This window comes from Anomaloglossus baeobatrachus, chromosome 2, assembly GCF_048569485.1.
Source record: "Anomaloglossus baeobatrachus isolate aAnoBae1 chromosome 2, aAnoBae1.hap1, whole genome shotgun sequence".
In the NCBI taxonomy this organism is placed as follows: domain Eukaryota; kingdom Metazoa; phylum Chordata; class Amphibia; order Anura; family Aromobatidae; genus Anomaloglossus; species Anomaloglossus baeobatrachus.
The window spans coordinates 278,101,741-278,115,333 of NC_134354.1; the positions used below are offsets into that span (position 1 = coordinate 278,101,741).

General features: G+C 47.3%; 1 protein-coding gene across 1 annotated transcript in view; it reads left to right on the forward strand.

Annotated features, from left to right (window-relative positions):
• Positions 1-13,593, forward strand: part of PKP1 (plakophilin 1) — a 112,079-nt gene that overhangs the window by 39,100 nt on the left and 59,386 nt on the right. The window contains exons 3-4 of the mRNA XM_075335819.1: positions 4,271-4,728; positions 5,964-5,990. Coding sequence (XP_075191934.1) covers positions 4,271-4,728; positions 5,964-5,990 — 485 coding nt within the window. The remainder of the gene's footprint in view (positions 1-4,270; positions 4,729-5,963; positions 5,991-13,593) is intronic.

Here is a 13,593-nt window from a genome sequence, read left to right on the forward strand (position 1 = left end):
ACTAATCACCGCCAAAACCCCCACCACTCGGCCATGATAACCCGGCTCCATGCCCTCCGACCTGCCTAACTCTTCCCACTCATTCCACACTGCCTGGTATCGGCACCAAGTAGCCTCAGACACCGATCTCCTAATGCCCTCCAAAGCTACACCAATGCTAGATCCCACAACCATTCCGGACATAGTGCTCCATCGTCGTCTGCTCCCGGCACCAGCCTTCTGAACCTGCGAAACTGAAACCGAGACAGCGCATCAGCCACCTCGTTCTGAACCCCCGGCACATGCCTCGCCACAACACAAATGTTCAGTGCCAAGCAACGGAGCACCAGATGCCTCAGATACCCCACCACCGGGGGAGATTTTGCTGACAACGAATTGATCGAATGAACCACCGCCATATTATCACAATGCATGCAAACCTTTTTTCCCGAAAATTCAGAGCCCCACAGCTCGAGCGCCACTATGATCGGGAACAATTCAAGCAAAGCCAAATTCTTTACCAACCCCTTCTCCTTCCACGCTTGTGGCCACTGTGCCACGCACCAATGAGTCTGAAAAATCGCTCCAAAACCCGTCGCCCCTGCCGCATCCGTAAACAGCTCAATCTGACTATTGGACATTGCCTTGCTCATCCACAGTGTCCTACCATTATACCTGTCTAAAAAGGAATCCCAAACCAGCAGATCCCCTTTCATCACCCTCGTCACTCTGACAAAATGATTCGGCGCTGTCACTCCAGCAGTCGCGCTCGCCAATCTCCTATTAAATATGCGCCCCATCGGCATGATGCGACAGGCGAAATTCAATTTTCCCAAGACTGACTGCAACTCCCTCAGCTTCACCTTTTTAGCCTGGTATAATGACCGCACTGACGCTTTCAAATCCACCAACTTCCCTTCCGGCAAGCGGCATTCCATCGCCATCGTGTCAATTTCTATGCCCAAAAAGCATAAAGCCGTCACTGGCCCTTCCGTTTTTTCCTTCGCCAAAGGAATACCCAAACTCTGCGCTATCCGCTGTAACGTAAACAATGAACAAACCGAAGACCTTGCCGGCCCGACACAAAGGAAATCGTCCAAGTAATGAATGACGGAGTGAACCCCCGCCATGTCCCGGACCACCCATTCCACGAAAGAACTAAATGCCTCGAAATAAGAACAAGAAATAGAACATCCCATGGGCAGGCAACGGTCCACATAATACTCCCCCTCCCACATACATCCCAACAGATGCTGACTGTCTGGATGCACTGGGAGCAAGCGAAAAGCTGCCTCCACATCCGCTTTCGCCATCAGGGCCCCACGCCCGGCCGCCCGCACCAAATCCAAAGCTCTGTCAAAAGAAACATAACAAACCGCTGACAGCTCCGGTGATATCCCATCATTCACCGACAACCCGGCCGGGTAGGATAAATGATGTATGAGCCGAAATTTCCTCGGCTCTTTTTTGGGAACCACCCCCAATGGCGAAATCCGAAGATTGGAAAATGGTGGGTCCTGAAACGGTCCCGCCATCCTCCCTAATTCAACCTCCTTGTCCAGCTTCTCTTTCACAACCTCTGGGTGTTCCCTTGCGGACCTCAAGTTACCTGGGCGAAACACTGGGGCCCCAGATTCAAACGGAATCTGAAAACCCTCAGTAAAACCCTTCCTCAATAACTCGGCCGCCCGCACATCCGGATACCTACTTAAATAGGGAAGCATCGCCTCTACCCTCACCGGCGTCCTCCCTTTTTCCAGCCCCCTCCCCAGGCTTACTTTTTCCTTTCTTAAAGCACCGGGACAACGGATGGGAACCTCCACATCCGGAACACTCGTGCTTGAAACGGCACGAGGCCCCGAATTTACACTGTCCCTCATTGAATTGCCAGCAGGCTCCCTTTCTCTGACCCGCCGAGGACCCGTTGCTTGTACCCGAACCCCCCGGCAGCCCCCCGAAAGGGCTGTGCCGGGGCTGTCATTAACCTCATCCACAAGGAGATGTCCTTGTGGTCCCATTTAAGTCCGGCTCGCAGGGCCTTGCGCTGCCGAAACTGTTCATCGTACCTCAACCACCCTAACCCGCCATACACTCTATACGCCTCCCCAATTGAATCCATATACCCGAAAAGTGCGGAACAATGTTCCGGCTCCTTTTCCCCAATGACACTGGCTAGGATCGCAAAGGCCTGTAACCAGTTGGTAAATGTCCTGGGAATAAGCCTATACCTCCTCTTTTCCTCATCCTCCTTCTCCTTTTTCGAATCGCTTGCCTTCACCTTATCCAAGTTAAACTTCTCAAGGGGAAGCAGGGAAAAAATTTCCACATACTCCCCTTTCCAGATCTTCTCCCTCACCTCCTTTTTCAAATGCACCCCCAACGGACTCTCGAAGCAAACGTATACCTCGCTCCGCGTCCTATCATCTAGCCGCACCACCTCATCCTCTTTCTCCTTCTCTTTATCCCCATCCATTACCGCGTCCGACCCGGCCGCAACCCCTGCCCCCTGCCCTGCTTCTGACGACACTGCAGCTCCCTGCGTAGCAATACTCTGCGCCGCCACCCCCGGCGGCACGCCACCCGAGGGACCCACCCAAGCCCCCGCCGGCGAACCAGACCCACTAGTACCTGCTCGCTCAGCCGACAGCCCCTGCAGCACCCCCAATAACTGCCCCCAAAAATCTGCCCCCGGTAACGCCGCCGGCTCCCGAACCCCAGAGCCCTGCGCACTCACAGACACAGAAGACCCTCCCCCCACACTACCCGCAACATTAAGCATACTCGTCGTTCTCTCACCAGGCTGCCTCTGAATCGGATCCGGAACAGCCGTATCATGATTCTCCGGACGCTCCATCCGTCTTGCTGCGTTGTCGCTTCCATCCTCGTCACCAGAGTCCGAATCGCCGCTGAGGACCTCAGGGGGGACCAGCAAGGGGACAGCCTGCAATTGGCGGCCGTCAACCCCCACGGTCACCGCACCCTGCTCCTCCACTCGCCTCCTGCTGGACCTTTTGCGTGTCCCCCGACGCGGCGTCCTGCCGCCGTCCACCCACGACGATCCCGAGGCCGACTGCTGCAATGCGGCTCCACGTGCCGTCCCCACTGGTCTCCCACCCTGCCGACTGCAGGGCGGCCGTCCGCCCTCTGATAGCCGCTGAGTCCTCCCCCCAGCCCGATCCTCGCTGGGGGGGACCGTCACCACTGATCGCCCGCTGTCGCCCCGCCGATTGCCGGACACCTCCTCCCCAGCCCTGTGGCTGGCGATCTGCAGCTCCTGTGCTGCACTATCTGTGCGCCTCCCCTGCCGTCTGCAGGGAGTCCCCAACGGCATATTCATCAGCTGAGCACTGCCCCCGGCCGGCACATCACCGGGGGCTGCTGTATATCTGGTCCGGGGCCTTGCCGCCCGCGGACCGGAAGTAGGCCGCACATAAGCTCCGCCCACCTCCGGCCCGCGGGATCTCCGATGAGGATTCCTCCCGGAGGCCGGCGAAGCTCCTGCATGCTGGTGAGGGCTCCCCTGTCCCGGAGGGTCCCGCAAGGGGCTCCTAGATCTCGCTCCCCTCCCGCTGGGGGAGTAACGCTCCGGCGGCCGCGACCGCCGAGCACGCAGCACAGGTCCAGGTGCTGCAGCTGCAGCCACAGCTGAAGGCACCATCGCTCCGTCCCCACAGGCCGCACGCAGCTGCTCCCGCACCACATCCACCCCCAGGACTTCGGAGGCTCCACGGACCCACTCCAACAGCGCGGCGAGGTCAGCCATTCTGGAACCGGCGATGCTGACCACACACGAAATGGCACCCACGGCAAAGAGGAGGTACTGCCAGCGACTGCCCCTTATAAACCCCCCTTTCTCTCCCCACCCCTTATGACCTCTGGCCCAATCCTCGCCGCTCACCAAACCACCAATCCCTTAATCCCTTACACAGCCCTATTCCCTCCACATTAACCCCTTCCTACCCTATACCCTCCCGATAGTTATGGGGCTCATTCACCCCTATGGGGCTCATTGCCCATCTTGTGCACTATTGATTTATGAAATAAACAATTAAAACGATAATTATACTTTAAGCTTATAGTTTTTCTTTTATTGGTTTGATAAATCTATACAATATGTAGTGTATCGTGTACTTTTTATTAGCAGTTGCTGACATTGTCATGTCCTATAGTAAGGCATATTTTGAATACTTCCAAATATAAAAAGTAAAACCTGTATTTTCTTTAATTAGCTTTCTAAATGAAAAGAAAATAATCTTTATTTTTCACTTTTTTTTCCCTTACTTTTTTGAAGCCTCAGGTCAATGGTACTTTGAAGAAGGAGACCAAGCGGTTTAGCTCACAAAGTCAATTCGACAACTGGGGAAGGCAACAGTATATATCTTTGGGAAGTCCAATTGGTCCAGGAAATGATTATGGTCCAAGACAAACCTTGAAGACCAGTCAAAGTGAGAATGACCTTACACTTCCAAATCAAAAAGGCACACTGAAACGCCAAAACCCCTATTATGTGCAGAACCAGTATTCTCAGCAGCAATGGTCTGGAAGGGGAGGTGTTCAGAACTCAAGTTTTTACAGTCACCAAAGTTCACAACCATGGAAGCAAACAAATGTTCCAGCAGTACGTACGCCATCTTCCATCTCAGCTACACAGCGGCAAACATATCAGCAGATTCCCAGCACAATGCAGAGAAATGATGGGTGTTACAGTCAGAAGCAAGAAAATTATGCAGGCACGCAGGCACCAACCAGGTTAGTAAACGGAATACAGCTACTCTATGCTGACCTACATTGAAACTGCATGACTTTTTGTACATATATATATGCAGTGAGCACAATCTTCACATTTTTGTAAATATTTTATTATATCTTTTCATGGGGCAACTCTGAAGATGAAATTTTGATACAATGTAAAGTAGTCAGTGTACAGCTTCTATAACAGTGTCAATTTGGTGTGTCCTCTAAATAACTCAACACAGCCATTAATGTCTAAACCGCTGGCAACAAAAGTGGGAACACCCCTAAATGAAAATGGACAAGTTGTGGCCAAAGTGTGAATATTTTGTATGGCCACCATTATTTTCAAGCACTGCCGTAACTCTCTTGGGCATGAAGTTCACTAGAGTTTCACAGCAGCCACTGGACTTCCCTTACATCCTCCATGACGACATCATGGAGCTGGTGGACATGTCAATTGTTTTTGCCATTTGGTTTTTGCACTGCAAAGCTGAGTTTTTGACCAAAGTTCTGCAACAAAAAGGCTGCAGTTTGAACTGCATAGTGCGGACAAGAATCCCAAATTCCCATAGACTTTGCTTGAAAAGCAGAACATAACCATTTTGGCATTAAACGCTGCAGTTGAAAAAGCAGCAAAAAAGCAGGTAAAAAGCAATGTGCGGACATAGCCTCAATGTTCTTATAGCGTAGTCCATCCTTAAGTAGAACAACAATTCTTTTTTTCAGAGTCTCAGAGAATTCTTTGCCATGAGGTGCCATGTTGAACTTCCTGTGACCAGTATGAGAGTGTGTGAGCAATAACACCAAAGTTAACACACCAGTCACATTATAACGGGGAGGACAAATGGCTAATTGGGCACTACTATCACAAGAGAAATCCAGAATATTCGACACAAACCAGAGCGCATTCCTTTTTTGCATATTCATCATCCCATGATGTATAAGATATATACCACAATTCTAAAACACTGGCTCCTTCTTACTAAAGCATACCCACAGGTTGAATTAGATATACTGTTCAACTAATTCTTTATGATTCTACCTAGATATTGCTTTATGATTATCATATTTTCCTTTCTTTCTTGCTACATTTTTTCTGTTTTTTTATGATGCACTAAAGATCATGTTATAAGTCCATTTAATTTTCTTTATTGTATTTGAAAAAATTGGATCAACATTATTACGTGAATGATTCCTTCTTCATGCCAGATTATCGCTGACATTTATTAACTATGTCTTTATTCTTCCAGACACATTGATCCAATCCTCCCTCCTTGGTAAGTGCACCAGTCTCCTTCAATTTCTGCATTCTTTTTCTACCCCTCATATCTCTCTCCCTGCTTTACCACTCATCCCTTATCAGTATTCTCATTAATTCTCCTTCGCTCCACAGTTGTCACACCTATAGCGACCAAGTATTACACAACTTCATAACTATCACCCCTGCTGCATTGCACATGCTCTACAAACATGACAACATCACATATGATAGCTTCCAGCCTCTATTGCGCTCCTGCGCATGTCTACCAATTGATGCCTTGCTCTCATCCTACTTCTGGCCAATGGCAACCGGGAGAGATATTTAGAGCATTCTATTTAAACCACCCCAGTCACCGATAGCATTACATCAATGCTCGAGTGCATGTAGCGCTGATTACTTCTCCTCACTACCTAGAACACAGGTAACAGTATACCACCATCACTAGCCTTCACCTCTGGTTTGTGCACTGTCATTATTTATTTCATCCATCTTTCTTTTCTCCTTCATCTCCCTCCTAAACTTTATTTTCCTTCATTTATAACTTATAATGCTCTTTCCTCTCTCAGCAAGCTTTATAGTTTATCCTTATTGTGTATATAATTTTTTTTTGTATAATTGCTCTTTTAGTATATCATTAATCTTTTGTATATAACTCATCTTGCATATAATTGATCCAGCTTATTACTGATGTGGCACAATTGAACTTTAATGTGATTTTGTTCATATTCTTCTGTTCTGTGATCTTAAATCTGACTGATTATATCTGTACTAATTTTTATGTATAGCACATTTTAATGTATAGCAGAGTCATCGATTTATTTCACTTCCCTTATAGCGATATTTTTGAGAAAGATCTAGGACGTGTCGAAATGTCAAAAATACTACGAGTCACATCACAATTAGTCCCCTTTGCCATTCACTATGGTGAAATATTGTAATTAATAAAAAAAAACATCATTTATTGAAAGACTTTGTTCTTGTGAGTGCGGTTGTCTTCTACTAGCTACTGTTTGCAAACAGTCAATGCTCCCATTGCCAGAGGCAGCAAATCAACCCCAAAACATGTTTGAACCTCCACCATATTTGACTGTAGGTCCTGTGTTCTTTTATTTGTAGGTCTTATTCTGTTTTCAGTAAACAGTAGAATGATAGCTGGGGCGTGACAGGAAGCCAAGGGATCCAGACGCATTTGTGCGAGCTCCGGACTCATCCAATCTAATCCTTGCTAATTTGTAGGTTCCTCAAGACCTTATTGAGCCTGTTTTTTATGGCTTGGTGCTACCGCCGATAACGCAGTCTGCCTGAGGCAGCTGATTTTACTGCTCTTGCCTTCCCTGGACTAGGGGGTTGTCCTCTCCTGGTCTTCCTGCGGCAGTGAGAGGATCCTGGGGATTTGTGGACACTTACCAGCATGTGTTGAGGCTTTGGAAGTGAGAGACTCCTACATCATATCACAGGGGGTTACCCGCGGCCTTGTATTCCGGTGCACTGATAACAGGTGCAGACACATGCTACGACTAAGCGGCCCACACTCACACTGCTTCCGGAGAGCTCCCCTTTCCAATGTGCTATAAATGCTGAGGTGGGTGACCTTTTCGCTGACTATGCTCATTTCCAGTGATGTCCATGGCCCTTCTAGGCCCCTGGTGGTGCTCACTCATTTGTCTCCTGCCCTGTGCTGACTATTAAATACAAAGATTTTATAAAAAGCCTCTAACCTAATATCCATCATACCTGAAGACCACGATTCCCTTTTATATGTTGATGCAGTCAAACACGGTTCAACAGCACAATAATTTAAATACAGCTTGTTGGAAGTACATTGCAGAGCTCTGCTGGCACCTAGGGGTCTTCTGTTATAACTGCATCACCAACCACATAGCTGTTTTATGTAATAAAAAATATCTCCAGATAATAATAATTAATAATTTTATTCATTTATATAGCGCTATTAATTCCATAGCACTTTACATACATTGGCAACACTGTCCCCATTGGGGCTCACAATCTAGAGTCCCTATCTGTATGTCTTTGGAATGTGGGAGGAAACCGGAGTACCCGGAGGAAACCCACGCAAACACGGGGAGAACATACAAACTCCTTGCAGATGGTGTCCTTGGTGGGATTTGAACCCAGGACCCCAGCGCTGCAAGACTGCAGTGCTAGCCACTGAGCCACTGAGCCACCGTGCCACCCGCCAGATACAGCATTTCTCAAACACGACCAAGGTGTTTCTCTAGCCAGCTTCTTTACTTAGCTACAAGGCTATTCAACTCTACCACCCTTTAAAGAAACCATTTTACATCCTTTTTGTAGACAAACTAGCCTAAGCATGATGTGTTAGAATCATCATTGTTAGGGCTTCACGGGCCCGGACACCTGACATAGTTTTTGACCCTTACCTTGTGGATACCCAGAAAGCACTGAGCTTACGACATAAGATTTTCACCATTAAATACATGTTCTGAAAACTTGAAGAAGAAAAATAGCATTGGACGGTTCTTCTTGCTTGCAAATTCAGACACAGCCGGCACAACTTTGGTCAAAATGGCACTGATGCATAACCCACCAGTTGGCCAGTGGAGAGTCGCCAAATATGCAGTATATCCTGCATAAAAATATAGGTGATACTCACATAGAGACCACCGCTTCTCCTCCTTTTTGGCCATCTCTCACAGTCTCATTAACACGGGAGGCATACACTCTTTGCAAATTTCCCAGACCAGTCTGCGTTACCCAGAGACCCTGCACACAGATATACTGTACCACTTTTCCCATTTCACTCAGACCTTCAACTATTATGGAATCTAATACAAGAATTACCAACAAAGCAGGATAATGATTCCTTAGCCCAGAGGATTTAAGCCTCGCCTCAACAGGTTATTGATTCTATCCAGGAAGACATCAATCTCCTACCCTCCAGGACAACAGTAACAAAGAATATCACTAAGGATCTTTCTAATCAATTCCAAACTCTGGAGGGCAAATGTACCGCCTCGGTGTTAGTCGGGCTGCTCGGATCCTGGATTTTGGCTCAAGGGGGGTCCGGACCCTGCTTAACGGATACTTTGAGCCGTAAAAGGGGGGTATTTACAGGGAATAAGTTTGTGACGCCACCTGCGGGTTGCGGTAAAGGGAGTACCGGCGCTGCTGGAAGGAGTACCGGAGCAGATGGTGTTAAGCAGCAAGATGTCAGTCCCTCCGCAGGTAGGGCAGGCCCTGGGCTCAGGGGGTTGGTAGTTATTTGGGAGAGCAGGGTGCAGGGGACCAGGGTACTCACTGTGGGTAGTCGTGGTGCTGGATGAGGTTTATAAAGGAGACACACACACATTAGGTAAACCAAAGTCTCTGTGTACAGCTGCCGCTGCCGGGAGCCCGTCCAAGTACCCGGTCCCACCGATGTCACTTAGTGCATCCGTGTACAATTTATTGTCCGTTGGTGGTCCTCGTGGCTTGAAGCTGTTGGGGACCCTGCTCACTATGGGTAGTGTAGCCATGCTCTTGAGGGCTGGCATGTGGGACTTTAGTGGGTTACTGTGTCTGGATACACCCTTTTCCCACTCGTTGTCCTGATGCCCTCAACCCCTGAGCTCGTAGGGAAGTCCTTTAAGGTGAATTGACAGGACGTTAAATCGGCTCATGACTTAGGGCCCTGTACCCCGTCGTGCTCGGTAACGGTCAGTTCTGTTGGGCCTTTGGATGCCGACAGTCCTCCAAGACTACGTCCATCACACCCTTGTCCAATGTCCCTGATATCGGTCCCCTACTACTCTGGACCCGAATAACCGCTTGCGACCGAACCAGTCTCCCCTAGCTCCCCAGGAGCTCACTCTCCCAGCTCCTATCTCTTTGGAGGCTACTTCTCAATTTCCTCTCACAGTCTGCTCAGTCCCCAGTGGCTGGCCCATTTCCAGTCAGTCCAACCCCCTGATGTGTCTGGCAGTTTCTGATGTGAGGTGATTGGGTTTTGTGGTGCAGATGGGAGTGACATCGGTTTCTTGGGCACCTAGAACCATGGGGGTAGGCCCTGCACCCTGGGTAAGGATGCAGTTCCCTGTGGTACCCTGATATATTCAGGGGCGCCACAAAAAACATTAGACTTATAACTTTCAATTACAAAACTTAACACTTCTCCTTGACCAATAAAATAGAGGTAGGAGAAACAATACTCGCATAAATGGGTTGCCGGACAATTCACTTCAGGAAGATCTCAGGTTGCTGGTTACTTCTTTATACAATAGGTCACACAGAAACCGTTAGATACCTCTTCAGTCATGGACAGAGTACATAACGTCCCAGGAGTAGGTCTTACCAACCCTAATAACCCTAAAGATACTCTGTGCAGACTTATTTATTATATAGACAAGGAAGACATCCTCTGTTGCACTTCGTCCATGAATCCTATCTCCGTGATCAGGTTCTATCATGATCTTTCAGGCTGTGCTCTTTACATGAGCAGCCGCTTCCGGGGAAGATTCGAGAAACTGGGGTTTCCTATAGATGGAGCTACCACTTCCATCTTATCATGAAAAAAAGAGGGCTGTACATTATCTGAAACAACATAAAGACCTGCCTGCCCTTTTTAATTTTCTCAGCCTGGACCCGGTCCCAATTCCCAACTGGATTTCTTTGGAAGGGAACCCTCCTTTGACTATCAAGAACACATGATTAAGTCTTTCATGTTTGGCTAAACGGGGGCTGCTTCAGAATGTCTCATTTAGAGATGGTCATAGCTGGCCTTCAAATGAATACTTTCTCAGACTCTCTACTCCATGTTTCCTGGGAGCCTGGAGAATTGGTCAGCTTTCACACACTCTCTATTTGCTTTCTTCTAGACCTTTTTAGAATAAAATTAAGATGCCTTTCGAGGTTGTATGCTTGGGCATGGGGCCATTAAGACACACTTCATCCTTCTCATACTCTTTTCTGATTGAACCTCCAGATGAATCTAACACCAATTTTCAATCCACATGGGAAGGAAACTGGGGAATCCATGGAAGCATATTTTCACCTTAACTCATTTCCATTTTCCAGTATTGGCTTCTCTGTATATATCTTTGCACGGTCAGTGCCTTACGATTGCATGTTTTTATTTATCTCTTTTTTTATATTCAATAAATAAAGTGAGAATGATGTGCTTTACCTAAAAGCTCTATCTTGGTCTCATCTGTCCACAAGACACTTTCCCAAAAAGATTTTGGCTTACTCATGTACATTTTGGCAAACTGCATCTAGCTTTCTTATGTCTCTTTGGTCCTCCTGGTTCTCCTGCCATAGCATTTCATTTAACTCAAATGTCGATGGATAGTTCACACTAAACACTGCTGCACCTGCAGAACAGCTTGAATTTCTTTGGAACTTGATTGGGGCTGCTTATCCACCATCCGGATTATCCTGCATTGCAAGTTTCATCAATTGTTCTCTGTCATCCACGTGCACCATGGACAAAGGAACATCAAGATCTCTGGAGATAGACATGTAACCGTGAGATTGTTGATATTTTTCAACAATTTTGGTTTTCAAGTCCTCAGATAGTTCTCTTCTCCTCTTTGTGTTCTCCATGCTTAGTGTGGCACAAACAGACACATAATGGAAATATTAAATCAACTTCTTCCCTTTTATCTGGTTTCAGGAATTATTTTCATATTGCCCACACCTGTTACTTGCCCCAGGTGAGTTTGATCGAGCTTGAAACAAAGTTCGATCAATGCTTGAAACAAAGTAGTTTACCCACAACTTTAGAATGGTACCAGTAATTTTGTCCAGCCGATTTTTGGAGTTTTTGTTTGAAATTATGTCCAATTTGTTTTTATTTCTTTGTTTTCTTTTTGTTGCTCCAATACATGCAAAGGAAATAAACAGGTGTATAACAAAATGTGTAATTGCAATAATTTTCTGAGAGAAATACTTCATTTTCTGGAACAATTTCAAGAGTTCCAATACTTTTGTTCATGACATCAATGTCATATGTATTTAGCACTATCCCACAGACCACTGCAGTCTTCATATGTTCTAGCGATACACCATATAGTGATAGTATGGTGGTGCCATATCACATAAAAGGTTACGTCTGAGTGACGTAAAACGTTCTTCACCTGAGTCGCGTTATTGACAGATTGAATGGAAATATAATAGATTCAATCGCAACCCGGGGTCCACCGTGCAAAGATGGAATATTGCTGCTAGTAGTCCAGAGGACAAAGCGGACACAACAGCTTATAGATGAATACAAATAAACCCCTACTAGCTTGTGTTCACGTCACGCAGAAGTATAAAATGGGTCGTAATAACCTGTGTTGTCCTCACAGAGGTTATGTAAATTAAATGAAGAATGAGTCGCTGTAACCCATGTGACCTCACAGAGGTTGTGCTAATTAATGACTCAAAGTATAAGCTTGTGCACTCAGTGCATATAACAACCTTGAACATGCTGTGCTTATAACAAACTGTGTCCGGAGCTACCTGCCTAGGTGACCCATCTACAGTGTGGAGTAGAGTAACCCTCTCACAGAATTGGGCCACGGTATGAGCAGTACCTGCCTAGGTGACCCGTCTACGCTGTGGAGTAACTCTCTCAAAGACCCAGGCCATGGAAAAAACGTTACCTACCTAGGTGACCCGTCAACGGTGTAGAGTAACCCTCTCATAGACCCTGGCCACGGTACCTGCCTAGGTGACCCATCTACGGTGTGGAGTAACTCTCTCACAGCACCGGGTCACGGTGTGATCTCAGAGTGCAATAATGGTGGACTGCCAGACATCCTTATGCCCTGAGGCAACATGAAATGAATGTGATAAGTGCGCACCCATGTGCGCCGGTGGGAGCCTTAAATAACCTTAGCTCCACCCAAATGAAGGCATCAGTTATTGTCAGATGACCAATTCCAAAAGGTATAGTCCTGAGGGCGGACATCCGGTGGCAAATCAGCAACTAACACATTAGCAGGGCGGCTGATGAAGGAGAGCCAATCAGGACCTGCCACATCACGGACATGCTCAGTAGAGTCCTTTCCGGACTTAGCCTCAGAGAGAGTGGAAACTGCCCGCACATGATCAGTGAGCAGATTTCCACACTTAGGCGGGCTTTACACGTTGCGTCATCGCTACCGATATATCGTCGGGGCCACCAGCAATTGCTAGCGATGTTGCAGCGTGTAAAGCCCGCCTTAGTCTCTGGCTGATCACTAACAGCCTGAGCATGCTCCGTAGAGGCATTATGGGACTTAGAACCCAGCGCTGGCAATTCAGCCTGCACATGCCCCGTGGGGTACTCTAGGGACTTAGCATCTGGCTGTGCGAGTTCAGGTCGTGCATGCTCAGTAGCCGCCACACCACACTTAGGAGCAGAGGCAAGAGCAACAAGCTGAACAACCCGAGGTAATGCCAGAATCCGAGGCCGGCGCCCAGTGGAGTAAAAATTGCAGAAGGCCGTTTCCGGCATCAATGGCGCCGGATCATAATAAGTGTCCTCCTAATCGTTATTGCATGTTGTCTGGCACGTTTTAATGGATTGAAGTTGACTAAAGCAAATTAACACTATTGATTGAGTGCAGTGTTTGCTTTTTCCTTACTGTCGATTGGATATATTTGTTGATATGTTTCTAGATTTTACAAGAATC